The 26,275-nt window shown below is 37.6% G+C and overlaps 1 protein-coding gene across 12 annotated transcripts in view; it reads left to right on the top strand.

The window, feature by feature from the left end:
- Positions 1 to 26,275, top strand: part of LOC126297857 (protein sickie) — a 1,116,277-nt gene that overhangs the window by 949,697 nt on the left and 140,305 nt on the right. For all 12 annotated transcript variants that reach the window (XM_049989129.1, XM_049989128.1, XM_049989130.1 and 9 more), the window contains one exon: positions 12,298 to 12,376. In XM_049989129.1, coding sequence (XP_049845086.1) covers positions 12,298 to 12,376 — 79 coding nt within the window. The remainder of the gene's footprint in view (positions 1 to 12,297; positions 12,377 to 26,275) is intronic.

Consider the following 26,275-nt stretch of genomic DNA (forward strand, 5'->3'; position numbering starts at 1 on the left):
CAGCACTAAAACTGTTAGTGCCACAAAGCCAGAGTCAAGCTATAATGTTTTGAGGAGCACGACAGTGTACTCACTTTGATATCTTGACCACTAAATTCTTCCAATTGTAAAATAATCTTTCTTTCTCGATTTAATTGATGGATACTCATGCCTGAAAAGGCATCTGGAAATTCTGGTTTCATCTGAGGGAGATGATAGTTTCTGATTACACTATTCTGGTATTCGTTCTTGAAATTTTATGACATAGTAACTAATGAGAAGTATGAGATTTGCACAAAACTATAAATCCTTGAAATGTTGTAAAGTGAAGCCACAGACAGCAAAACAGTGCAAAAATGAAGCAGGTTGTGCTATGGGACTTCTCCACAGTCACTTTATTGATTACCCCCTACCCATTTATCCACAACTTTTTAAACATTTTGAGAATTTTTTTTTTATACCGACAAAAACATGGTTGTTGAGCTCCTTTGGCCCAGAATGTCAGTATTCTACAAAACTGGCTTAACTTCACTAAAGCCAGCGACTGGAAGGAGCAGTGTTATGCCAGGCATAGTTTGTGTAGGAGTATTGAATGAAATGACAACAACAGGAGGGATGACTGCTACTGTGACTTTAATATTCACTTGATATGTCACCCATAATACTTGTGTGGTATCAAGGGTGCGCATACAATAGTTTGGGGGGCGGGGCAGAAGAATTTGTAATATTGTGGCAGAAAAATGACAACTTCGAAGTAGGCATAAAAAGGTTCCAGTTATGACCCTTTTTTTATTATTTTTATTTTTGTAATCTGCATGATATTGACTTTTAAATCATTTTCTTGAAAGAAAAACACCTGCCTAAACTATATTTTTTCCTTTCTGTGAGAGCTAGGGGACATAATTGTGTGTATTTTCAGGACCCGCTCTATTTCATAAAGCTTAATTCATTCACATGAACCCATCCTGATATTGCTAATTTCAAAAATATTATATCATAGTTGTGCTATAAATTTCTTATTTGTTTTATTACTTGTTTTCTAGTTCATTTATTGAAGGCTACAGTTTTGTCACTCTACATCAGTGGATGTAATTTTAGAGCATTTGCTATCATGCTTGTCTGGGTTGTTTAGTAGTTAAATGAACCCCAGACCTATAACACTGTCCATGCTTCCGCAAATCTGATTAGGTATACTGAAGTCTAGCAAGGAAAGCATTTCTGTAAAAGAGAAATTTATTAACACTGAATGTAAATTTATGTCAGGAAGTCTATTCTGTAGGTATTTGTTCAAAGAGTGGCCTCATGTGGAGGTGAAACATAGACAATAAATATTTCAGGAAAAAAGAGAATAGAAACATTTGGTACTGAATTGAATTTGGAATAAAAGTGTTTTATGACACAACATCACTGAAAGGAGGAATTGATCTGTGGGCCACATCCTGAGGTATAAGTGAGTAGTCAATTCGATGAATTTATTTTATTTTTATATATTTTTTATTTTACTTATTTTTTGTTTGTTTGTGTGTGTGTGGGGGGGGGGGGGGGTGTTAGTGTGAAAGATGAGAATTGCACAAGGAGAACAAGGCTAGATGACAGTAAGTGGGTTCAAATGTATATAACTTGCAGTAGTTAAGCAGAGATGAAGAGGCTAGCACAAGATGAAGAGTTTTGAAAACTGCATCAAACCAGCCTGTGGACTGAAGATGACAACAACAACAATAGTAGTCTATAATAATTTCAACAACAAGGATTATTTCCATGGTAATGGATACAGTGACACAATGTCTCAGAACTTAATTATTTGCACTATCATCTATGGCTGTCACCCTCATGATAATAGCTAGTAAGGTAGCAGCAATTGTGTTACATGAAGCCTGCAGGTTGAGGTGATGCAGTCAGTACTTTTATTTTCAGGGATTTGTGTCTGAAAAAGTGACTACTTAATTTAATGGGCCCATTAAATATGGAACATTTTATTTTACAAGTATTTTCTTGTCTTTTCATCAAATACTGTCAAAAATAAATACATTTTAATGACTAATGTATTTGTTGGTATGTTTTGCACTGCTGCTCTGTGCAGCATTGTCTGAATACTATGCTAAAATGTGTAATGCTGTTTATTTTCCCTATATTACTATAGGGTGTCAGTAACAGAATATTAACATCTTGTTTTCAGTGGATCTTATGTTAGTAGGTCCTACATCCTCCCTCTTGTTTGGGGGTAAGCCTGTCAGGATAGCTGACCTCGAATTTTATCATTGTCCCAGACTACACAATTGAGATTGTTTTAGGAGGCAAGTAATATAATAAGCACCAACAGTGGCATGGATTGGCAAGTTACTGTAGTATCTGCCAGTAGTAATTTGTAATTACTGCTGTATCTTTAGATGATCAGTAATGTGCAGTGTATATATTTTTGACATATGGAAAAAAAGAAAAAAAGGTGATGTGTCTCTTATCACAAAATAGGCAGTGAGTTGTTTTTATATTGATTATGTAAATGTTTAGTGCAAAGTAAAAATAGTTTCAAAAGTGAGTGACAGGAGTATTTGGTTAGATTTTGATTCTACATTAATCTGATTTGTGGTTTCATGTTGCTCAATGTTCAGTGTCAAACTGTAATATTACTGTCTTGTGTAACTTGAAATATTGCTCTTATGCACTTCTTGGTATTGTGTGAAGTACTGGTGGGAAGCAGACAGTTATTCAACTCCATTTTAAGGAGTAAGTATGTCAAATGGAAGTCTTTATCAAGGCTAGATGTAGTGTGGTACAGCGTTAGCATGTCTTCTGGAGGGTGACATTTTTTTCTGATGTGCTTGAGTAATACTGTTGAGCTCAGAGGCCCACTGCTCTGTTAAACAGAATAGGGCACAATCCATGCCAGATCTGATGACAGAGTACAATGCTGGTGCAGGCCAAGTGTTTCCAAGCACTGTTTACTGCACACCACTGAACATGAGTCTCCACTGGGAGCAGTCTCTATGTGCTCTGTTGTAGTCCCAACAACTCATTAGTTGCAATTGTGGTGTTCATGGGAACATCGAGACTGTACTGTGAGTTAATGCAAATATCTCACCTAGTCAAATGAATCATATTTCATGTTACATAAGGTTGATGGTTGTGTCCTGATATGCCATCATCCTAATGAACAATTACTTGAAAACTGCAAGCAAGTTCTTGGTGGCAACAGAATACACTTCCAGAGAACCTGTGGTGATTATCGAAGACACCGTACCATCTGTGAACTCTGTGATTATTGAAAACCACTTGCATTCCTTAATGCTTGATGTCTTCTGTGATGGCAATCCCATCTTCCAAAAGAATAACTGTCCACATCACAATGCCAGAATTGTGCTACAGTGGTTTGAAGAGCATGATAGTGATTTTATGCTGAAATGTGAACAATAAAGTTTGTCTGTTGTGAACCCAGATGCATCTGTGTACTATTGGGTCCCATCTCCCTATTGGGTCCCATCTCCATGCCAACAAACCATCATCCTGTAATTTACGGGAATTGTATGATGTGTGTGCAGAGATCTGGTGCACTGTACAAAGTAGTTGCTGAATTTATGCCATAAGAATCACTGCTGTGTTACATTCAAGAAGTGGACCAACATGTTATTCTGCAGGGGGTCATAACGTTTTGGCTTCTCTTATGATTCAGACCTTTCATTAACAAGTATCCCTTTATGGTTAATTCTTGTTTAATCAAAATTTTGGAAAGAGTAATTTTAATGCCTTTTTTATGATAGATATTTGGGAAATGAGTAACCTTAATGCTTGATCACAATTATTCCATCATGATATGTGAAAACAAATTTAGTAACTTAGACAAAATGGATAAGATAATTAACAGTGCAGTATTTCATCTCCTCGTGATTACTGATGGGGAAAAATGAATTAAGTTATTCACTTGAATGGCTGAATAGCCTCATAGTCAGACTTTTCTTGAACAATTTTGTATCAATGATAGATAAAAGAAAAATTGCATTCCAAAACATTAGTTATTCAAATGGTAGAGGAACAAAACTAAATGACAAATTTCTATGTATCAGTCCAGATTGTTGTAGGCTTCTTCATTTTATCAACTTCAGTGTTTTCTAAACTGTTAAAAAATCCTTGAAAGTCCTTAACTAATGTTCAACATTAGAAAGAGTGGAAAAAACTTTGTCATTAAAATAGTTACTGTGTCAATTAAAATGGAGTTTATGTAAATACAAATGTGTGTGTTCACTGTAAATTAACACAAATACAATTATAAGTTATTGTAGAACTGCTTAACAAGGCAATAATCATGTGGTAGCCATGGTGAATTAGTGCCAACAGTCAGTGTATTGAGAATTCACAGATTTAACCCCGCTACCTGTTTATCTCCAGTGTAAACAGGTTGGGCTGCCTGCAATAACAGAACATGAATTAGAAGGTGTAATAGGATTTTGAGTACTTGAGTGCTCGTGCATTTCATTTCCAAAGGCAGGTGCATGTGCATTCAACAGTAATTTATTCATGGAGTGATAAGTGAATATGGTAAGCTGTGTTAAAGAAATTGCCAAATACTGTGCACAATGCAGGGGATGGGTATTAAATGTTTCTGTTTTGACAGTGAGGTGTTCTTCAACATGTACTGAATTTATCTATGCTTAAGAATTCATTCAAGGTGCCAGAGACAACAGAAAACACCTTCAACTGATAAATGGCAGCATTGGTTGTTTTGAGCTGATATTTGGATTAAAGTATGCCGCAGATCATGTGAAGCCCTGCAATTTGGTTATTATAAAGACAAATGCACCGTATCATTTTGGTAGTATCTTATGTTAGGCATTTTCTTAAAAGCACAGTTTAGATTTACTGAGCTGTTTATTAATCTGGTTGATGATGGTCCCTGTATATAACTGCTTGAAAACCACTTGCACCAAAGGATTTTACATATCTTGGTTATAGGACACGAGCAAAACAGTGTACATGCTCGTAGGATTCAATCCACTACCCTTGTCTGCAGTGATGTTAGGGCACATGAAGCAAAAGCTGTTACCATTTTGGTGCCTCCTGTGTTACTTGGGACCACACTGATGTTACTGTGTATTCCATTGCATCTGACCTGGCCGGTTTGTCATCACTTTCATATGAATAGAGTACTGTGCCAGGGTCCTGAATATCTCAGGGGAAGGCAGATGGTTGATAGTGACCATGTGGCTGTTTCCTCATGCATTACTAACAACTACAGGGTGCACCATGTGGCTGAGAACACACCTAAGACAGCGTGGTACACCTAATCTGCTAGGACCGGAGCTGAGTTTTTTGAAAGGTGTGGTCCAGGGCAGAGGGTAGATGTGCTGATTATTGGGATCTCCAACATTAGGTGGTTAATGAAGCCCATTAGGAAAATTGCAGTAGCTCGGGAAGGAAGACCAGATGCACTTGTTATGCATTCTAGGAAGTTTTGTCAAAATGTGGAGGAGGTGCTGTCAACCACAATTAAGTACAGCCATGTGCTCATTGGGAACTTCTCAGCATGAAAGACATCTGCCACCTAGTTTCCAAAGCTACAGTCAGTTTCCTCGGACAACAAGCTGAAGTGATGACTGCTTTCCTTGTATATGGCGTGAAAGCACCATTTTAGATCTGCTTATTATGCACAGAATGATCAAAGTCATATCATAGATTAAGCTAAGCAGAGAAATCGAACTGGCTCCTCAAATGATTCTGCAATGATTTCAGATGCCACTGTCGGGTGAAGAGTTGTAGTGCTGTGTTGGGATTGTAGTTTAGTGCTTCAGAAAAACTTTTGACACTGTAGACATAAATTTCCTGATCGTGCTGTGGAATTAGTTGGAGGTTTAGGGAAAGGGATTTGTGCAAATTTGTTCTAAATATTGTGACCAGGAACAGTTACTTACTGACCTGACTTCTGAGGCTATTCTCATAAATTTTTTGGTGACTAACAGGCTTGAGCTTCTCAATGCCATTAACTTATAGGAAGGAATCATTGTCCATAAGGTTGTTGTGTCATCAGTTCCTGCCAGTGTTAAAAGGAATGATGAAGCAGGTTGGCAGATATTTCTATTTAGCAAGTGCAGCTGTTAAAATGTCAGATTATCTAGGCGAAGAGAGTTTAATCATAGATTTAAATTCAAGAAAAGCCTTGTTGACAAACAAAAGTTAGGTGAAGTCAAAATGAATTTAAGGAGAGCAGTCTGAGAAGTATACATAAGAGTTTAAAATATAAACTAACAATTTGAAACATGAAACAAAAAAGTAAGTATAATAAATAATCTGAATAATAATAAATGGTCAGATATATTAATTATGTTTGTTGAAAATACTCAGATAGCACTTTTGTGTACAGCTTATTTTTTTCAAAAATGGTATTTCAGAAACCAGATTTATTATGCGTGGATGGATGTGGCATTAAATCTTCTTTGATTTAAGTGATAAAAGTTCTTATTTTTCAAAATTATTCAGTGGTTGTGGGGTATTTTGCAAATTTCAGATTTTTACTAATGTTGGACAGAGCAGTTTGCACAGTAATTACCAGTGTTACTTTTGACATGCATAACTGATCAGTAAATGTACTCACACAACATACAGTGAGTGTTATTACATTTTTACTCGTTTTTCTAATGCTCTTTTTCTGCACTTTCAAAACATTGTTTATTTTTTATACGTTTGTTTCCCAGAAAAGAATTCCATATCTGAGAATTGTGTGTACATATTATTATAATGTTGCTCAAATGCAAAATCAATTTCCCACCAACCAACTTTTATTCTGCTTCCAATTGAATTGATATACTGAGACATTGATTAAAACAGTTAGCAGAAACACAGGTATCCAAGGAGTACATTGAGTCACAGTCTAGCTGTGAAGCATACATTAGTCACATAACATGGGAGTTGCTGAGGGCCCAGTGTTAAGACTGTTTTGCACACAGTGCAGCATTTGCTGTGTTATCTGTGCCACTGTGTGGCAGCCTCTTTAGGCCAGCCGTGGAGGTGTACACTGTTTAATTATGCACACTCACTGTATATGTTTACAACTAATGTGAATAGTACACAACTAAAATACATTGGCTGTTACACATTGATAACAGGACTCTTTAAAAGCACAACATACTGAGAACATTTGAGTTACATATTTCTTTGTGTATGTTAATGCCAGTTCAACTATGAATCAATATTCATTCCTAGAAATTTTGTGTTTGTTGTGCAGTTTGTAGAGGTACCTAATACATTTAATTTGACAGTGTCATTTTTCCTCTTCAAACTGAAATTCATGGTATTTTTTTTTCTTTGTGTTCAATGTGACTTTATTTCATACTGCCCAATTGGAAACTTCCTTGTTCATAAGTTTAGCCTTGTTTGAAGTCTACTCTTTGTACCCTATCTGCTAGATATGGCCAGAACTATTCATTAGCTATGCCTCTTTTAAAATGGTTCAAATGGCTCTGAGCACTATGGGACTTAACATCTATGGTCATCAGTCCCCTAGAACTTAGAACTACTTAAACCTAACTAACCTAAGGACATCACACAACACCCAGTCATCATGAGGCAGAGAAAATCCCTGACCCTGCCAGGAATCGAACCCGGGTGCGGGAAGCGAGAATGCTACAGCACGACCACAAGTTGTGGACTGTGCCTCTTATATCTAATGATTCTAGCTTATTTAGTAGACTCTTATGGTCAGCAGTATCAAAGGCCTGGTAAGATACAAGAATATGTCTGTGACAATTTACTATGGCTGATACTGTACTTCTGCCACTTTGGCACCTAAACCGTGATTCACTTAGAAGGTTGTATTTATTCAAATAATTAATTAACCTATAACATCTATAGCTGAAGGACATGTGGTGCATAGAAACACACAACCAAAAACTATTTATACTAGCTTATAGGTCTTGCTCTTTCTCTTGTAGAAATACACATACATTCACACAACCAGACACCCAACTTATGCATGCCTGCACACTCTTTACAGAGAAAGAGCAAGAACTCAAAAGCTGGTATATATAGATTTCTGATGTATGTTTCAGTGCACCGCGCTTCAGTGAGCTGTAGGTGAGTGGTTCCCTTCCTTTATTTTATATGTAATTCATTAATGTGTCTTTTATAATTGATTTTATTATTTTTGATGATGCAGACAATGACAGTGGGGAAATGGCCAATAGTTTCCTATGTCTTCATCACCTGTCTTGAGTAGAGGCACAACTCTTGTATGTTTTAAATATCCTTAAAGGTTCTATGATGCAAGTGACTCCTTTATTATGTATGTTAGAGGAGCTTGTATACTCTTTACGCTTTGTTTCTGGTCACACATCTGTACTTCATCTATGCCTATTAACTTTATATTTTTTGTTTTTTGTTTTATACAGTTTTACTGATTTTATGCTCTGTGATTGGTCATAACAACTTTGTAATTATTACATAATAACAACATTGTAATTATTGCATAATTATTTACAGGTTTTGGGATTTTTTGTTGTAATTTTTCTGCAGTGCATGAAAAATTTTCATTCACGTAGTTTGCTATGTGGTGTGGATCATTTACTGGTTTATCCTCCTCTCATGTCAGTATGTTGTTATGCTTATAAATGAAAATGACAACAATGTGTGTGTCCTGTAGGATTGATTCACTTAGTTAACTGGTTTTTGGGTTACAAGGCTGTCATCAGTCTTCAACTGAGTATCATTGTCAAAAAAGTTACAATATTTACAAAAAAAAGTAAATAAAAATAGAGAGGGGGAGGGGGGAGAGAAATGGAAAAGATGTTATTCATCTCATGTTGTTTACAAGTATTGTAACTCCTATGTTAACAATAGCTAAAGTCTGGTTAACTTAATAAATTAATCTTGTAGAACATCAAAATATTCTGCTTTTTAATTGATAATTATGTTATTCTACCAAGAAGCGACAGAAGAATTGGTTAAGAAAATGTGTCATTATGCTTTCCTCTTGCCCTGTTTCCCTTTTACAGCCACCTCAGACTTATTGGATAACTATTAATAAAACTGCACTGCATTAAATTGGCACAGATCTCAAACAAATGGCTGATAACAAAATTATTGTGTGAAGTGGACTCATATTCGGAAGGATTGCAGCTTATTTCACATTCTTGCTATTCTATTTTAGGTATTTTGTTGCTCTGCTAAGTGAGTTCAGTTGAATGTTTGGATGGTTCCTTATAAATACCACAGCTAGTTACCTTCTCCATCCTCGCTTAAACACTCTTAATCTCTAATGAGCTCAACGTCAGTGAGATATAGAACTATAAACTTCTTTCTTATGTTAAGATTCCACTGTTAACTGCAAGCAGTCATTTAGCCACAGCCATTACTGTAAGTGTAGATTCAGAGGAAGTTACCAGTATCAAAGCAGTGAGGGTGGGTTGTGAGCTGTGCCCAGATAGTTTAGTTGTAAGAGCATTGCATCCAAAAGGTGAGTCCTAATTCCAGTACTGCACACAGTTTGAACTTGACATTGCCTACTTCCTTATGGAGTTAAAGATTCATTCTGGTTATCAGTATTAATTTAAAAGGAGACTCCTCATGTATAATGACAGAAGTGCAAATTCTAAATCGGTATTGCTTTGTTTGTAACCAGAGGGTTGGTTAGTCTACCATAATTCTGTCCACTTTTGAAAACACTATAAGATGTATGTTTTGCGAATAAAAGTTCATAGAGTCTTTGTGTTTTGTTTTTATTTCAGGTAGGTATTTTGAAGTGAAAGCTCCATCATCAGGGTTTTCAAGATTCACTCGAGGTTTTTTATCATGACCAGGTGAAGCAGTTGGACCTGCATATTGTGAGAATCTGCTTCCCAGTTTGTGGAGGAAAGCCTCAGTTGAATCTGGGAAATCCTTATGATGGAGCTTTTAACTGTGAAATACTTTTTTGGGGGGGAAGGGGGGGGGGGGGCAAAATCAATATAAACAACTAAAGTGCAGAAAGTTTTGAGACTTATGTTCGTAAAATATGCATACATTTCATTTTCTTTGTGTACAATTTAGGATTTGGCAGAAATGGGAGCTACTCATGAAATGTTACTGATAGAGCCAAATCTCTGCTCTCCCATTGTAATTTCGGTATGTAAAAACTGAAAGGAGTACGGAAACATCTCATTGAATAGTCAAAGTGTGGAGTTGTAGATAAGCATGTAAACGAGACTGAGAATGTTTGCTAACTTTAGACAAATCCTCCTTCAGAGTTATAGCATACATGTATGACTCTACAGCTGAATTGTGCTATGCTACAGCTTAGCTCGAAGGGGTGACTGATTGTGTCAGGTGGAGTGGGTGAGGGGAAAGAAGATGCAGGGAATGGGAGGCAGGATTGAAGAAGGGTGGCTGATGACTGGTGTGACGGAGGCAGCAGGTGCACAGCTTAGGGTTATGCCACTGGTGAGCTCGTACTGACCACGGGCAAGGGGTCTGTGGACAGTATACACTAGTGTGGAGGAGTGGGGTGGAAGGAGAAGATAGAACAGAGAAAGAGGGAAATGTGATGTGTGTGTGTGTGTGGGGGGGGGGGGGGGGGGGGGCACCATGCACATAGCTGCCTGCCTCACATTTAATTGGAAATACAAAGACATGATTGTTTCAAAAGCAATGTAATTGTGCATCAATCCTTCCTTTGTATGTTACTGTGATAGCAATTTAAAAAAATTCTTCATTTGAAATGTTGATTGTGGTTCCATTAAGTTCAATTGAATGGTGCTAATGAGTGGAAGTATTGTATGAAGACACAGTTAAAACTGCTGGGTTTTTTGCTGTTGTCTGATGTGTGAGTGTCATGTATTATTACATTAATCCTTTAGTTCTTTTGCTTCAGACCATAACTTTTCATGTTGATTTGTCTAAAACATTGTGTGCTGCTAAGAAATAATGTTATTTGAATTGGGACACTGTCTTCAAACATCACTGCGAAGTTCATTTCTGGATTCTAGCGATTCCTTGTATAATGTACACGGTTCAGAGCTTGACAACTCCATTTGAAATGTTTGTTTCCGAGTTTTGCATTCCGGTGCAGTATTGCAGCTATTACAGCAGCTGTAATATTTTCAGTTGCTGATCAGTGTTTGAAATTATTAGTAATTTTATTTGCGGTATTCTCATATACATGAATTAAATCCCAACTTCAGTGTGAACTGTGTAGTAAAATAAAAACTATGGTATATGTAGTTTTGTCCATATGCTTGTTATAATATTTATGTTGTGATATTGGCGATGTAATGACTAAGAAATTGTGCTGTAAAATAGTTAAAAAAATCTGTTTCAACATAGTTCTGTGTGTGGGTAATTTATGGTGAGATGTAACACCATTTGAAAAGCATCTTCTCTCTATCATGCAGATGTTGTGAATATCACTGTGAATCATTTCCTTGACTGATGTGGTTAGTTACTCAGTTTTAGTATTGTGCACATTTCTTGCAATTGATAATAATGAGATCTGTTACAGAAGGAGTTGTTCAGATAATTTCCAGATATCTAAGAGCTGTTCTTAAGTGGTCTTTTCATAAATTATGCATTTGGCAAACAAAGAAAAGAAATGGATTGTTTGATGATAATCATGTAGATTTGATGTGCTGTTTTAGCATCTCAGTTCTTTGTGAATTAAACTGTAATTTCATATTTGTTGTCATTCCCAGAACACATAGTTACGAGTAATATGTTTGCACATATCATTCCACTCATCTACTCTGTACCAACATCAGAACAACATATTTCAGAGGCATAAGTGAATTACCAGCAGATAGCTACAGCAAATCAGCAGTTCAAAGTATCTATATGTTTGTTTTTATTGTTAATGTTGTTGGCTGTGAATATTTGAAATGCTTGAAAGTTCCATCAGTTTTCCATTTGATTGCACCGGAATACCGCCTTTCTGCTGGCAGTTCCATTGCCATTCAAGTAGTGTGACATGTTCACAGTTTGTAAGTGTTATTTTGTATGGATCTCCATGCCATAGGCAGTTGGTACTAAATAATATATCCAAGAAAAGCGGAGTTGTCATTTCATTTGCGGAATTTCCAAATGAATTGGAAATAAAATTAGGTATTATTTGATTTGGAGCATTCCATTTATTTATTTGCTTTTAATGTTTGAAAGACTGATGTTTTCTGTAGTTAGTTCATTATTACTCTACCCTTCAGCTCTGAATATTATTTTATCTTCCTTGTGTATTGATACTGCACATCAACATCATAACATTGTTGAAAATATATTCAGTTATAATGACGTACTTTAATTTGAAATTCATTGCAGATATAAACTCAATTTTGGAGAGTAGTAGTTAAAAATATTGTTTCTGACCATTTCCAGATCTGATGACTCAAGCACGTCTGGCTCTGTAGCAGACCTGTGTGGTGCTGACCATCGTCCTGGCCATACGCAAAGCAAGGTATCACACTAGAATTTTTTGACTGAGACTGTAGTTCGATTTGTAATTATTGGCTTCGCCAGTTTAGCAGTGAAGCTCTTATCCAACCACAGGTCTTAACTAGTAAGCATTTGTTTACTATTTTGCTATCTTTACATTAATATTTGTAAAGTAGCCCCCTGTGAGGTGGTGCACACAGAAAACAAGAAGGTGCCCAGGTAGCATGGAACAATAGAAGTATATTTCTAGAAGAAAGGAATATAAGAGAGTATCCTGATCTGTGAGCAGAATTGTCATTCTATCAATACAGTTCCAGGAAGATGCAAGAGAAAGCACACAGTCTGTCACTGTGTTACATTGCCATAGGTAAAGTTTGAACCAACCGCAGACACAATCAGTTTTTACACTAGCACAGACCTAGTCCTGGTGTGCACTGTCGGAGACTTGTCATATATTGCTTGGATTCGTGGTTGGTTTTAGACTCTGATTCAGACTGCCAGAGAGCTGCAGGCAGCAGTCTTATAAAGGCCACCTTGCATATGGATATGAGGAAGTGGCTGCATCAGGGTGGCTACACGGATGTTAGATAGTGTTGTCTATATCTGGTGATCATAGTGCCCTCATTACTGCAGTGTTTGTTAGAGTGCTGTGTAGCTGCATCAGCTGCAGATGTCTGGCAGTGTAGCAACCCACAGGACAGTGTTGTGTGTTCTGGGTCATCAGGCACGAGCTGTAGACGGCATTCCTATACCCTGTGGAGGGAGGTGGCGAAGCCCTGTTTATGCATAGGTGGTGGCCGTGGTGGAGGTGATGGCCAAAATGAGGCAGTATTAACAAGCTGTGTGCTGTCAAGTTGTGATTCCCCTCCATGCTGCCAGTTACCAGATAGTTCTTTTAGTCAAACTGTCCTCTCTCACTGTGTCTTAAGTCCATCTCTGGCAGACTCAAATAACAACAAACTAAAGTTTATCATAATGTCCTCTAAAATTCTTGCTCAGTTTGTATTAGTATTGAGTGAAAGTACAAATTGATAAATTATTTTTAAAAGATTTTTCGTTTGATAGCAAAAATATCTTGTTTTTATGCATATGACAGTAGCTGCATTATTACTGACTGTTTTATGCATTCGTTTTGTGCTCATTTCTATTTAACATGTGAATATGTTGCTGGACAGAACATGTACTGGTTGCTGGTTACCTGGATCCTGTCTACCCCCCTCCCCCCCTCTCGCACGCACACACACACACACACACACACACATGCAGTAAATCCCTCCATTAACAAATATCCTGTGATGCCTCAGGACATGTCTTATCAACAAGTCTCTTCTTGTATTCTAGTTTGGCTACAAATTTATTTTCTCCCACTTTGATTCTGGACCTCCTCTTTAGTCATTCAGTATCTCCATCCAATCTTCACCATTCATTTCAGAAGCTTGTATTCTCTTTTTGTCTGAACTGTTTATCATCAATGTTTAACTTTAGTACAAGACTACACTCCAGACAAATAACTTCAAATAAGATGTACTAACAATTGAATTTAAAATTCAGTATTAAATGATAACTCATTTTTTAGAAACTCTTTCCTTGCTATTATCAGTTTGCATTTCGTATGCTCTGCCCTTTGGCCATTTCCGTTTATTTTCCTGCACATATAGCAAAACTTGTCCACTACTTTTATCATCTTACTCCCTAACCTGATTCCCTCAGCATCATAAAATTTAATTTGACTGCAATCCATTTGTTAATATCCATGTTACAACCACTTTTCAACTTGCTATCCATTCTGTTCAACTGATTTTCCAAGTCCTTTGCTGTTTCTGACAGAATTATGTCACCAATAAACCTTACAGTTTTTATTTTTTCTATCTGAACCTTAACTCCCTTTCTAAATTTCTCTCTGGTTCTGCTAAAGGCTACAACCCTGTCTCATCTTCTTTTCAAATACTGGTTTCCTTTCACATCCTTGAACACTTACAACTGCAGCCTGGTTTCCCTACAGTTTGTAGACAGCCTCTAGAATTAATTCTCACTCTGCAGCAGAGTGTACGCCGATTTGAAACATCCTGTCAGTTCCACAGACTAATTATGCCGCGTTATTTTAGGAGGAGAAGGCGTATGCACCTTACAGTGTATTAAGCTATTGATAATATATCTATTACTATGAAGATCAGAGTATGTCTGCAAATTATTCTTCGTGGTCCTTCAATATTTTGTGCGTGCATACTGAGTTTTACACTTAATAATGCTGATGCTAGTGCACATGGTAATGGTTGGGTTCCTGTGACTCTAGTTCGTGGTGGTAACGTGGAGACTGTATCAGGGCTGGAGACTTTCAACAGCTGAGAAGTTATTGCTTATCATACATTTCAGATATGTGAAGTGTATAACAGAGATCGTGGTTTGTCTTACTATATTTCTACAGTGCCATTGGTTCTTAGGACAAGGAAGCGTCGTAAAGTAAATGAATCAGAGTCTGTGTCTGTATGGGTTAAAGGTGCACTGAATTGTGTTAAGATTAAAGTTGTTGATTATGTGACATATTACTATAGAAACTGAAATAAAGTACCTGTTCTTTCCTTGAGAAAAAAAAATGACAATAAACATTACATGACAGCAAAAAAGAAACCTATTGGGTCATGGTGAATGACTCACCCCAAGTCATCCATATAGTGAGCCACCAACAGACACTGACATCTCAGATTGGGGAACCATGACAGTGCTCCCATCTTTGATTATATATATTCATTTGCTGCCAGTTGCTACGATATATATCTTTGATATGCTAGTGTACTATGCGCGGCATTAAAGGTACTTTGTGTTTCCCACTGACTGAGATTGGAATACAGAACCTCTTCCTTTCTCAGGACAATGCTCCACTAGCTGAACTATCCAGGAATGAGTAATGACCCATTCAAACAAACTTTTGCTCCTTGTATTTTGTCCTTACTAACTTAAGATGTTTGAATAGCGTATTCCAGTTAACATTGTTAATAGGTTTCTCTTTATCTGTAATTGTTTTCAATGTAGGTTTCCCTTTAAGTTCACTAGTAAGTTCCCCAATCATGCTGCCGTCATAGGAGACTTTAATAATCCTACAATCAATTGAGATAATTACAGTTTAGTAAATGATGGACATGACAAGACGTCCTGTGAAACATTGCATAATGCATTCTGTGATAAGTACCTGTAACAGGTTGTTTGGAAGCTCACTCATGATGGAAGTATATTGTATGTAATAGCTATGAACAGTCTGATCTCTTGAAGCATGTCCACATAGAAACTGGTATCAGTGACCATGAAGCAGTTGTAGGAACAATGATTGCCAACGTACAAAGGGCAACTAGAACAAATTTATTTTTTCAGCAAACTAGAAAAGGAGGAAGTAGTATTGTATCTAATAAGGAACTAGAAACTTTTAGTTTAGGAGAGGAGCATGTAGAACTCTGGCTCAGGTTTAGAATAATGCTTGACCATTCACTGATAGGTTTGTACCTAGTGGAACAGTTCATAATGGGAGGAACCCTTCATGGTATACAGTCACTCTAAAGAAACTTCTAGAGAAACAGAGAGTACTGCATAATAGGCATAAAACAAAGCTTAGGGCTGGAGATAGGGAACTGCTGAATGAAATGCGTTTCTACATCTACATCTATATGGGTACTCTGCAAATCACACTTAAGTGCCTGGCAGAGGGTTGATCAAACCACTTTCACAACAATTCTCTATTATTATTCCACTCTCGAATAGTGCGCGGTAAAAACGAAAACCTGTATCTTTCTGTATGAGCTCTGATTTCCCTTATTTTATTATAATGATCATTTCTCCCTATGTAGGTTAGCATCAACAACATATTTTTGCAATTGGAGAAGAAAGTTGGTGATTAAATATCGTAAGAAAATTTACCTGCAATGGAAAATCCTGCTGCATCATGTTTGTGACATCCTGTCCCCTATTTTGTGATAATACAAAATATACTGCTCTTCTTTGAACTTTCTTGATGTACTCTGTTAATCTGGCAAGGACCCCAGACCATACAACAGTGCTCCAAAAGAGGGCAGACAAATGTAATACAGGTAGTCTCTTTAGGGGATCTGTTACATTTTCTAAGTGCTCTGCCAATTAAACGCAGTATTTGGTTTGCCTTCCTCGCAACATTTGCTAAGTGTTATTTCCAATTTAAATTGTTCGTAATTGTAAGTTCTAGGTATTCAGTTGAATTTACGGTCTTTAGATTAGACTGATTTATCATGCAACAGAAGTTTAACGGATTCTTTTTAGCACTCGTGTGGATGACCTCACACTTTTCATTATTTGGGACCAATTACCAACTTTTGCACCATTCAGATATCTTTCATAAATTGTTTCATCATTTGTTTTGACCTTCTGATGAGTTTACTAGATGATAAATGACAGCATCATCTGCAATCAACATAAAACACCTGCTCAGATTGTCTCTTAAATTGTTTATATAGATAAGGAATAGCAGAGAGCCTATAACATTAACTCGGGGAAAGCCAGAAGTCCATCAATTACTATGTACTGTGACCTCTCTGACAGGAAATTACAAATCCAATCACATTACTGAGACAATATTCCATAAGCACGCAATTTCACTACAAGCTGCTTGTGTGGTACAGTGTCAAAAGTCTTTTGGAAATCTAGAAATGCGGAATCAGTTTGAAATCCCTTATCAGTAGGACTCAACACTTTGTGTGTCTAAAGAGCTAGTTGTGTTTCACAAGAATGATGTGTTCTAAATCCGTGTTGAGTGTGTGTCAATAGACAGTTCCCCTTGAGATAATTTGTAATGTTTGAACACAATATATGTTCCAAAATCCTGCTGCATATTGATGTTAATGATATGGCTCTGTAATTTAGTGGATCCCTCCTACTATCTTTCTTGAACATTGGTGTGACCTGTGCAACTTTCCAGTCTTCAGGTTTGCCTGTCAAGAGGACAATGCCTGAAGCCTTCACCAACTACTGTAGAAGAATATAATCCCAGGATCTCTCACAAAAACCCAAAGAAATTCTGATTTTACACACACACACACACACACACACACACACACACACACACACACACACACACACACAGGGTGTCCCATTTATCTTGACCAACCTAAATAACTGTTTGTTCAGATGCAAATTAGAAAACATTTCAAGCAAATATTCTTTAGCCGTCAGGGGGACATCAGTCAGCACGATTGCCTTTGTTGTAGCTTTGTGTGTGTCTTTTACAAAGATATGAACAGCAGTATGACTTTTTTAAATGGCACCCTGCATTTTTTATTCAGTAACTCATTTCCTCTCCTAAAGACTATTCAAAAGTTTATCAGTGTACCATTCACTGAAACACAACATTATTAATTACATAACACAACATTGATGTTGGCACTCCCAGTGCTTAGTGCAGGTACTCAGGATAATGGAACACATCCACGAGCTGATGTTGACAGAGGAAAAATGTAAACATAGGTAGAATGCACACCTGTCATTCCATCAACCATCGTCATTTGAAGAGTTGCGTGAGTAGAATGTGCACCAACAAAGAGAAGGTAGAAATGATACTCGTTTATGGGGAATGTAAGTTAGCAGAACAGTAATTGCAATACTGTTTTCTTATGTACGGGTAGATTTAGGACAGTAGTTTAGTCCTTTTAAATACTGTTGTGTAGAGTAGGCATACAGTAAAGGCAGTCCTTCCTACAAGCTGAATTGACATAATGTTTCTTTTATTGTTGTTGCTGTTGAAGGTAGGCGAAATGCTACGCAGGCAGCTGAACTGTACAGAGAGCAATATCCTGACAAGAACCCACCTTCATGATGGAAGTTTTCTCGTCTTGTTGCGGTACTTCAAGAAACGGGATATTTCAACCGATGACAACGCAATCATCGTAGCACTCGCACAGATGAAACTGTCGAAGTTACTCTTCTCGCTTCCGTTGCTATGAATCCACACGTGAACACAAGATTGCCATTCCTAAAACCAATGTATATCATATTCTTACACGTCACCAGTTCCATCCTTACCATGTGCACCTACATCAAGAGTTGCATGGGAATGATTTCCAGAATCATGTACAGTTCTATCTGTGGGCACAGCAGCAAATCCTCACAGAGATTCTTCTCCAATGTTCTATTTACCGATGGATGTTCCTTCTCAAACAAAGGACAGATAAATACAAGGTACATGCACTATTGGTCCAGTGACAACCTACGATGGCTTGTACAGGTGGAACATCAGCGTCAATGGAGAGTTAACGTCTGGTGTGGGATGCTCGGTACTTCAATTATTGGCCCATATTTCATCAATGAAAGTCTAAATGGCACAGCATATGCCAACTTCCTCAGAGGAATTCTTCCTCAGAGGAATTCTTCCTCAGAGGAATTCTTCCTCAGAGGAATTCTTCCTCCTCTCTGGATGAAGTGCCGCTAAGAACCAGTTGCTTATGTGACATCAACACGATGGATATCCAGCACATAATGCCTTGCGTGCGCGTCGTGTTCTGAACCCAAGGTATCTTGCCAGATGGATTGATTGAGGAGTAACAGTTAGTTGGTGTGCTAGGTCTCCTGATTTAAATCCTCTGAACTTTTTTCTTTGGGGATGCATTAAAGACATTGTCTGTCGCGATATTCCAACAACTCCAGAGTACATGCAGGAACGTATCATGCTTGCATGTAATTTTCTTCAGCAGGCAACACTGGAAGCAGTAAATAATTCTTTCATTCAACGAGTGCACCAGTGTATCAGTGTCCAGTGCCACCACTTAGAGCATGTTTCAATGTTCTACTCCTGGGCAATGGTACAGGAGAGCCGAAGTCAATTTTGTATATGTTTTTACTTGGTTTTCATTTGTTTTCTGACAACTCCAGCAAGTGGATGAGTTTGTGATCCCGGGCTCAAAGTCAGTGTTATGTTATGTGATTAATAATGTTGTGTTTCAGTGGTGCCATTGAAAAAAGTCATACTGCTGTTCATATCTTTGTAAAAAACAAAGCTACAATGAAGGCAATCATGCTGATTGATGTCCCCCTGAGGCTAAAGAACATTTGCTTGAAACATTTGGTAATTTGCCTCTGGACAAACAGTTATTTAGGTTGGTCAAGATAAATGGGACACCTTGTATATATAGGCTGTTAGTGGTCCCAATGTTAATGTGCAGACAGTCATGGACAAGGCAGGAACTGAAATTGAGGGTAGCAAAGCAAAAGCAGAAACACTGAACTTGATCTTTGAAATTTTCCTTTACAAATGAAAATCCAGGGCTATTGCCCCAATTTAATTCTCACACAACTATAAAGGTTAGTGCTATAGATATTAACAAATTAAGAAAGGAATAGGTCGCTTCTCACTATAAAGATGATGTGTTGAGATGCAAACAGGCACAACGAAAAGATTGTTACGCATTATAGCGTTTGGCCAAAGCCTTTTTCAGCACAAAACACACACACACACACACACACACACACATTCACTTAAGCAAGAATACCTCATGCACACATGGCGCTGTCACTGGCAGCTCCGACCAGAAGTCATTGCCTTCTTTGCTGAAGAAAACCTTGACCGAAAGCTGTAATGTGTAACAGTCTTTTTGTTGTGCCCATCTACAACTGACCGGGTTTTCTTTAGGGTGAGTAGCCATCTATCCTTTCCCTAATACAGGCCTCTGATGATGCAGCGACTGAAAAATGCATTGGAATTCCGGTCAGAGCTTATGGTAAGAAGGCTTTGGCCGGCCGAAAGCTATAATGTGTAACAGTCTTTTCATCTTGCCCATCTACAACTAAACGGGTCATCTTTACAGTGAGTAGCAATCTGTCTTTTTCCTAATATTTATGATATTCAAACCTGGAGTTTCATTGTTTGATATAGACAGTAGTGTCAGCCTTGATGAGAAGCACATAATTCAGTCAAATTGAACAAAGCCCCAGGGCCTCATCACCATCAGATCCTATACTGAATTTGTGGCTGATTAGCCCTCCGTTTAACTATAATATAATGTAGATCCCCTCACAAAAAACCAAGGCCAGTAGTTATAAGAGAGCATGAGTAACATCCTTGTACAAGAAGTGTAGCAGAAGTAATCCATTTGTTGTAAAACCTTAGAACATATTTTGAGCTCAAACATAGGCTGGCCATATTTCAAAGAGCAAAAATTGGGACACTTGTACTTATACTTCATACTTACCTTCATTACTACACTTTAGCTTACATTTCTGGTTAGTTATTGTGATATTTTGATATTGATAAAAGGCCCCTGATGATGCACCAACTGAAAAACCCGTAGCAAGAATGTATCTTCATTTCGTGGATTGGAAAGGAAAGTGTAAGTACAATAGACATATATAAAAAAACTTTCTTCAGAAATAAAAAAGACTGATGTATCCTTTTTATCATAATACGTGCATATATTTTCTGCAGTGTTTAGTCATTTACTACACTGCCAGGAAACAAATTAGTACACTTGGAAAGACGATGTCGATTTTGATCCAATGATGGCATATGCCACCTGGAGGATAGTAGATGTAGTGATAATGGTGTCAACATCTTCCGCCAACAGATAGTGTAGTGGCATAGCTACCAGAGTGCCATCTGTGTCTACTTTGAAATAAGGGAACGCTCACAGCCAGAAGGCTCAGTGTGGTGCAAACATGTGAAGCAAACAGACAACCATGCCACAGATAGGCACTGTGCTTCCTACAGCTAACTGAGCTTCCTAGTGGTGGATGGTCATTTTGGAAAATTGCCACACAAGCTGGTCGTGGTGAGTCAGTTGTGCAAAAATGCTGGTATCAGTGGTCATGTGAGCATTCTCACATCGGTAGACAATGTTCTGGGTGTCCATGCAGAACAGGTGCCCCCCCCCCCCCCCCAGAATTGTTGTGTTGTAAGGTCAGTAATGGCAGATTGTACAGCTACCACAGCACAGATAAGAGGGCTTGTGAGCCTACACAAGTCAACAAGAACTGTTGCGAAACAGTTACTAGCAGTGGGACTGTGGGCAAGCACACTTCTAGCTAGTCTTCCACTCACATGGCAGTGTCGACATGCACGGCTCGACCACTATCAGAGGATCACTTGGGAGATGGAAGAGCACACTGTGGACTTCATTAACTGTGCCCGCATGCAAGTGATGATCATTTGCACGTACAACATAGACCTGGTGAGCACTGTCTTGTAGAGTGCATTCATCCAAGACGCACTGTCCACACACCAGGCCTTACAGCGTGGGTTGCAGTACAACGTGCAGCGCTTAAATCTGGACAAATTAAACTTTTTTTAAAGCAAATTTATTAAAACAAAATACAAATGAAAATGAAAATCCTTTTAAATATAAGTAGTGGTATCTTTCAAGAGTAACATTACTTGATGTAACCTCCTTCCAGCTGCAATGACTGCACACACTCTTTAAAACAGCTCTGTCCGTGTCCGCAAATACTGCTTTGATAGGGGTGCATAGAGATGCGACATTAGGGTGCCTCATCTTATTGGTAACTCTTTCGACTACGCTCCAAACGCAGTAGTCAAGAGCATTCAAATCCGGGCAATTCGGGGCCAGAACTCCTTTGACCAGAACGTTTCGACGTTATCCGAGAGCCACTTTTGGACTAAATGGCTCATATGAGCACCAGTCCTGTTAAAAGACATATTGTCTCCCCGAGGCCACAGTTACCATCCACAGTTCCACACATTATTCATCAGACCTTGCAGATAAACTTCTTTTGTGACAGTTTCTCCCTTTTCAAAGAAACGTGGTGGCTTGATATCACGCCCACTGGACACAACACACAGGATATGAACCCCAGGCTTCACAGGCTTCATTGAAGTGTTATACTTCGCCACAATACCATAAACAGTTGATCTTGGGTACCTGAAGAATGGAATTATTCCAGTGGGTGAACGCCCAGTGCGAAGACTTTCAATATTTGTGGCTCTTCAGTTATACTCAGCACTTGTCTGTAACATCTCGGCCATTTTGAGGTTCTGATTGTTCAATTGATGCCTATGGATTTTGAGAACACCAAATGTGACCTCTGGCAAAACTACAATGTTGCAGGAAATTCAAATTGAAATTTGTCCGGATTTAAGTGCCGCACCCTGTATGCTACAACTTCTGTTCACCTTTGGTGTTTCTGGATGGGATACTAACAGGGGCATGGTACATGCAGGATGTTGTTGGACCCGTTCCTGCAACAGAAAGATGATTCAGCAAAATGTTCAAACTTGTCTCCAATTGAGCACTTGTGGCATATGATGCTTCAACAAACAACTCTTACAGAACTGCAGCAACAGTGTGAGCAAGCATGGAATAACATATCCCAGGACAGTTTTCACCATCTGTACAAATGACTGGGTGCCAGAATCTGTGCCTGCACTGTCACCCATGAAGGCTACGCCACGTACTAACATGGGTGTTTCAGGGTGGATCGATATGTGGTACCTCATAAATGCTTGTGCTATTAGTCTGTAAATGTCATCGTTTCACGTACCCCATATGAACTGTTGCAGCAATAAATCTTGAGTGAATTGGAAATCTACAAAAGTGTGTACCAAATTTTTTTCTGGCAGTGTGTTTTAAATAGCTACAATCCGTTAATACTAAAAACTGTGTAATAAGCTGATTAGTAATCAGATACAAATTACACATTTCATCTTAAGATTTATCTTTGCTAGATTCATGAGAAGAATGAATTGATTCTTGCAAGTCCTTGTTAAAAAGAAGATAACCACAAAATTCCATGCAAGATAGATTGAAATAAGTTTTCACAATAACAACTGCTGTCATTTTATCAAAACTAGCATGACCTTTTCCATCATGCCAGTACATGTTAAGAAAACTGAAAACCCTTTCTACTGCAGTATTTGACCCTGGGAGATATAACGCAAAAATTAACAATTTTCTCTACATTTTCCACAGATACTTTACAAATTTCACATTTTTTAAATCTTGCGTTCCATCTTTCTTCAAGAGGTACTTTCTTAGGGACCCAATCTTATATGATGTTTCATTGTGTTCTTAACATGTTCAGTTTCATAAAATAATGACTTCTCATTGAAAGCAGACAGAGGAATACCATAGTGAGACAAAAACCTAAGACAATCCTGAACATGAGTCGAGTGAAGTAGATTGTTGCAATGAATCCAAGATAGACAATGAATGTCTGAATACTGGCCCAAGGTCCACTTTGTGTGATTAACACAGTCATAAAAAATCGAATGATTTGAAGAACCCCTTTTCTGTAATTATTCCTTCTCCCACAAGATTTTTCAACATTTCTTTAACTGCAGCTGTTATGAATCTGTTGACCTTTCTATAAATTAACTTTTGTATAAGATTAAATTAGAAATATCAGTGAGTAACTGATCTTCTAATAATTTCAACCATAATGTCGACAAGCTGTTAGAGACGAAATTTTGCAAAATTTAAGGATGGTTGTCAAGGGACAAAAATATCCAGGATCCTCTGCAAGGCAGGAAGAAAAAAGCAGCCACCTTTTTTTGTGTTTGGTAAACTAACAGAATTCTTTTAAGGCATGGGTTTTAACACTATATGTTTCAAAATCTTTGCCAATTGATGTTGAGGTGGTTGTTTTCAAAATTTACAGTTCCTCTGCTGCTGATTGAACACTATTATGCAAAATGTGAGCACCAACAAGTGATTTGTTTAATTTTTCTTGAAGTTTCTGGTAAACGTTCTACGTTCCATTACGGTGGGATTGCCCAAAATTGGTATTTGCATTCTCTGCAGAAAATGCCATTACTTCAGCCATTAAACGATGTTTTGTCAAAATTTTCTCAATAAACTGAATTTGTGTGTCAGCTGTTTCGTTTGGAACATTGGTAATATTCAAAATTTTTACTTTCATGCCAAAACCAGGAATGTATATTGAATCATGAATGGAATAGTTTTTATTGCTTTTTGCTTTGATGGATCAGTCATTATAAAAATGTATTTTGCCCCCTTGTAATTCATTACCTAGTGCTGTAATAACTTAGGGCACAAACACATTAACAACAACTGCTTTACTTGTAGTTCTAGCACAATAATACATAGGCCTGCCAAAATGCTTAATGATGAAAGAAGAACAGTTACTTGATCTAACGCTATGATTGTGATAGATGGCATGATATGCAAAGATTTAAAACTGACACTTAGAGCATTTCTCTTAAAATATGAATTCATCTTCTTGCTGCTTGTAGATGCCTGTAACACTTGTTTGTGCTCCTTCTTTTGGAGCTGTTCTTTTGTGTCACTTCTCCTGCCTTGGTGTATTGAAAACATCTATCTACATGCTGTACACTCAACTTTATCATTTATGTTACTTTCTTTAAGAAATGAACTCTTCTGCTTGGGTATTTTGACCGGATACCACACTTTCTTAGTTTAATATTCACTTTCACTATCTACTAACAGTAATAGGTACTAACTACATCCGCACAGGTGATCATCTGTTGACTTTCATTTCTAAGTCAGAATTTTTGTCAGTTGTTCCAAAAACCAGTAGACTTGAAACTTTGACACTGAGTGAGTTAAATCTGCCAACAATGCACTGGCCTATTGTTTGACTCTTGGGGCAAGCATGTATACATGCCAAATAATATTCAATAAGCACTGCTAACACACAATGCATTGCTCACATTCTTCACTAAATTGACTTCCATATGGCTGCAGTCCCATTATGAGAAGTAGTTTAAGTGATACTCTTTTTATACTTTCTTTGGTTTTGCTTTTACATGTCTCAAGGACCATAAAGTGGAAGGTTGGCAAGTTAAGGATGGCTGTCAGTGCTAATTAATACTTGCTTTTCTTTTCAACACATCTCTTACTCTTCTGTTAGTCATAAGATAAGTTTAAAAAATGTGGTATATATTGTGAAAATATATGTTGTACTTGTAGGAAGTTTGTTTTTCACAAATATTTTAATATGTGAAAACTATTAAGGCACACATTTTGTTTCTCCATTGAAAACTGGGACAGGTGTGTGTCTCAAATGATTTTCTCCGGACACAAGGACATTTATGTGAAAACTGTAACTGTCTCATCGAAACAGGGATGTCTGTTCAGTCTACTCAAACATAATGAGGTATATTGGACATAATGACCTCTTCCATGCCAATCAGTATGGATTTCAAAAATATCAGCTATGTAAAACTGAACTCACACTTTTCTCACATGACATCCTGAAAGTTTTGGATCAAGGCAGTCAGTCAGGAGCAGTATTTATTGATTTCTGAAAAACTTTTGACTGAGTACCACATCTGTGCTTATTATTGAAAGTATGATCATACTGAGTGTCAAGCAAAATTTGTGACTGGACTGAAGATTTTTTGGTAGGAAGGATGCAGCATGATAGAGTCATTGGCAGATGTAAAATAACTTTAGGTATGCCTCAGGGCAGTATGTTGGGACAGTTGCTATTCATGTCGCATATTATTGACCTTGTAGACAATATTAATAGCAACCTTAGACTTTTTGCATATGATGGTGTTATCTATAACGAATTACTGTCAGAAAAAAAAGCTGCACAAATATTCAGTCATATACTGATAAGATTTCAAAATGGTGTAAAGATTGCCTATAAAATAAAAAAGTGTGGTATCCTATGACAGCAGTATCAATTAGTCACAGTTGGAATGAGTTAACTTATACAAATACATGGGTGTAAAATTTTGTAGGGATATGAAATGGAACAATCTTGCAGGCTCTGTCATAGGTAAATAACAAACTTCGGTTTCTTCATAAAATACTGGGGAAACACTATCAGTCTACAAAGTAAATTGCTTACAAATCACATGTGCAAACCATCCTAAAATATTGCTAAAGTGTGTGGTACCCATACCACTTAGGACTAACTGGAGATTTTGAATGTATACAGAGAAGGGGAGCACAAATGGTCACAGGTTTGTTTG

This window comes from Schistocerca gregaria, chromosome X (genome assembly GCF_023897955.1).
Source record: "Schistocerca gregaria isolate iqSchGreg1 chromosome X, iqSchGreg1.2, whole genome shotgun sequence".
In the NCBI taxonomy this organism is placed as follows: domain Eukaryota; kingdom Metazoa; phylum Arthropoda; class Insecta; order Orthoptera; family Acrididae; genus Schistocerca; species Schistocerca gregaria.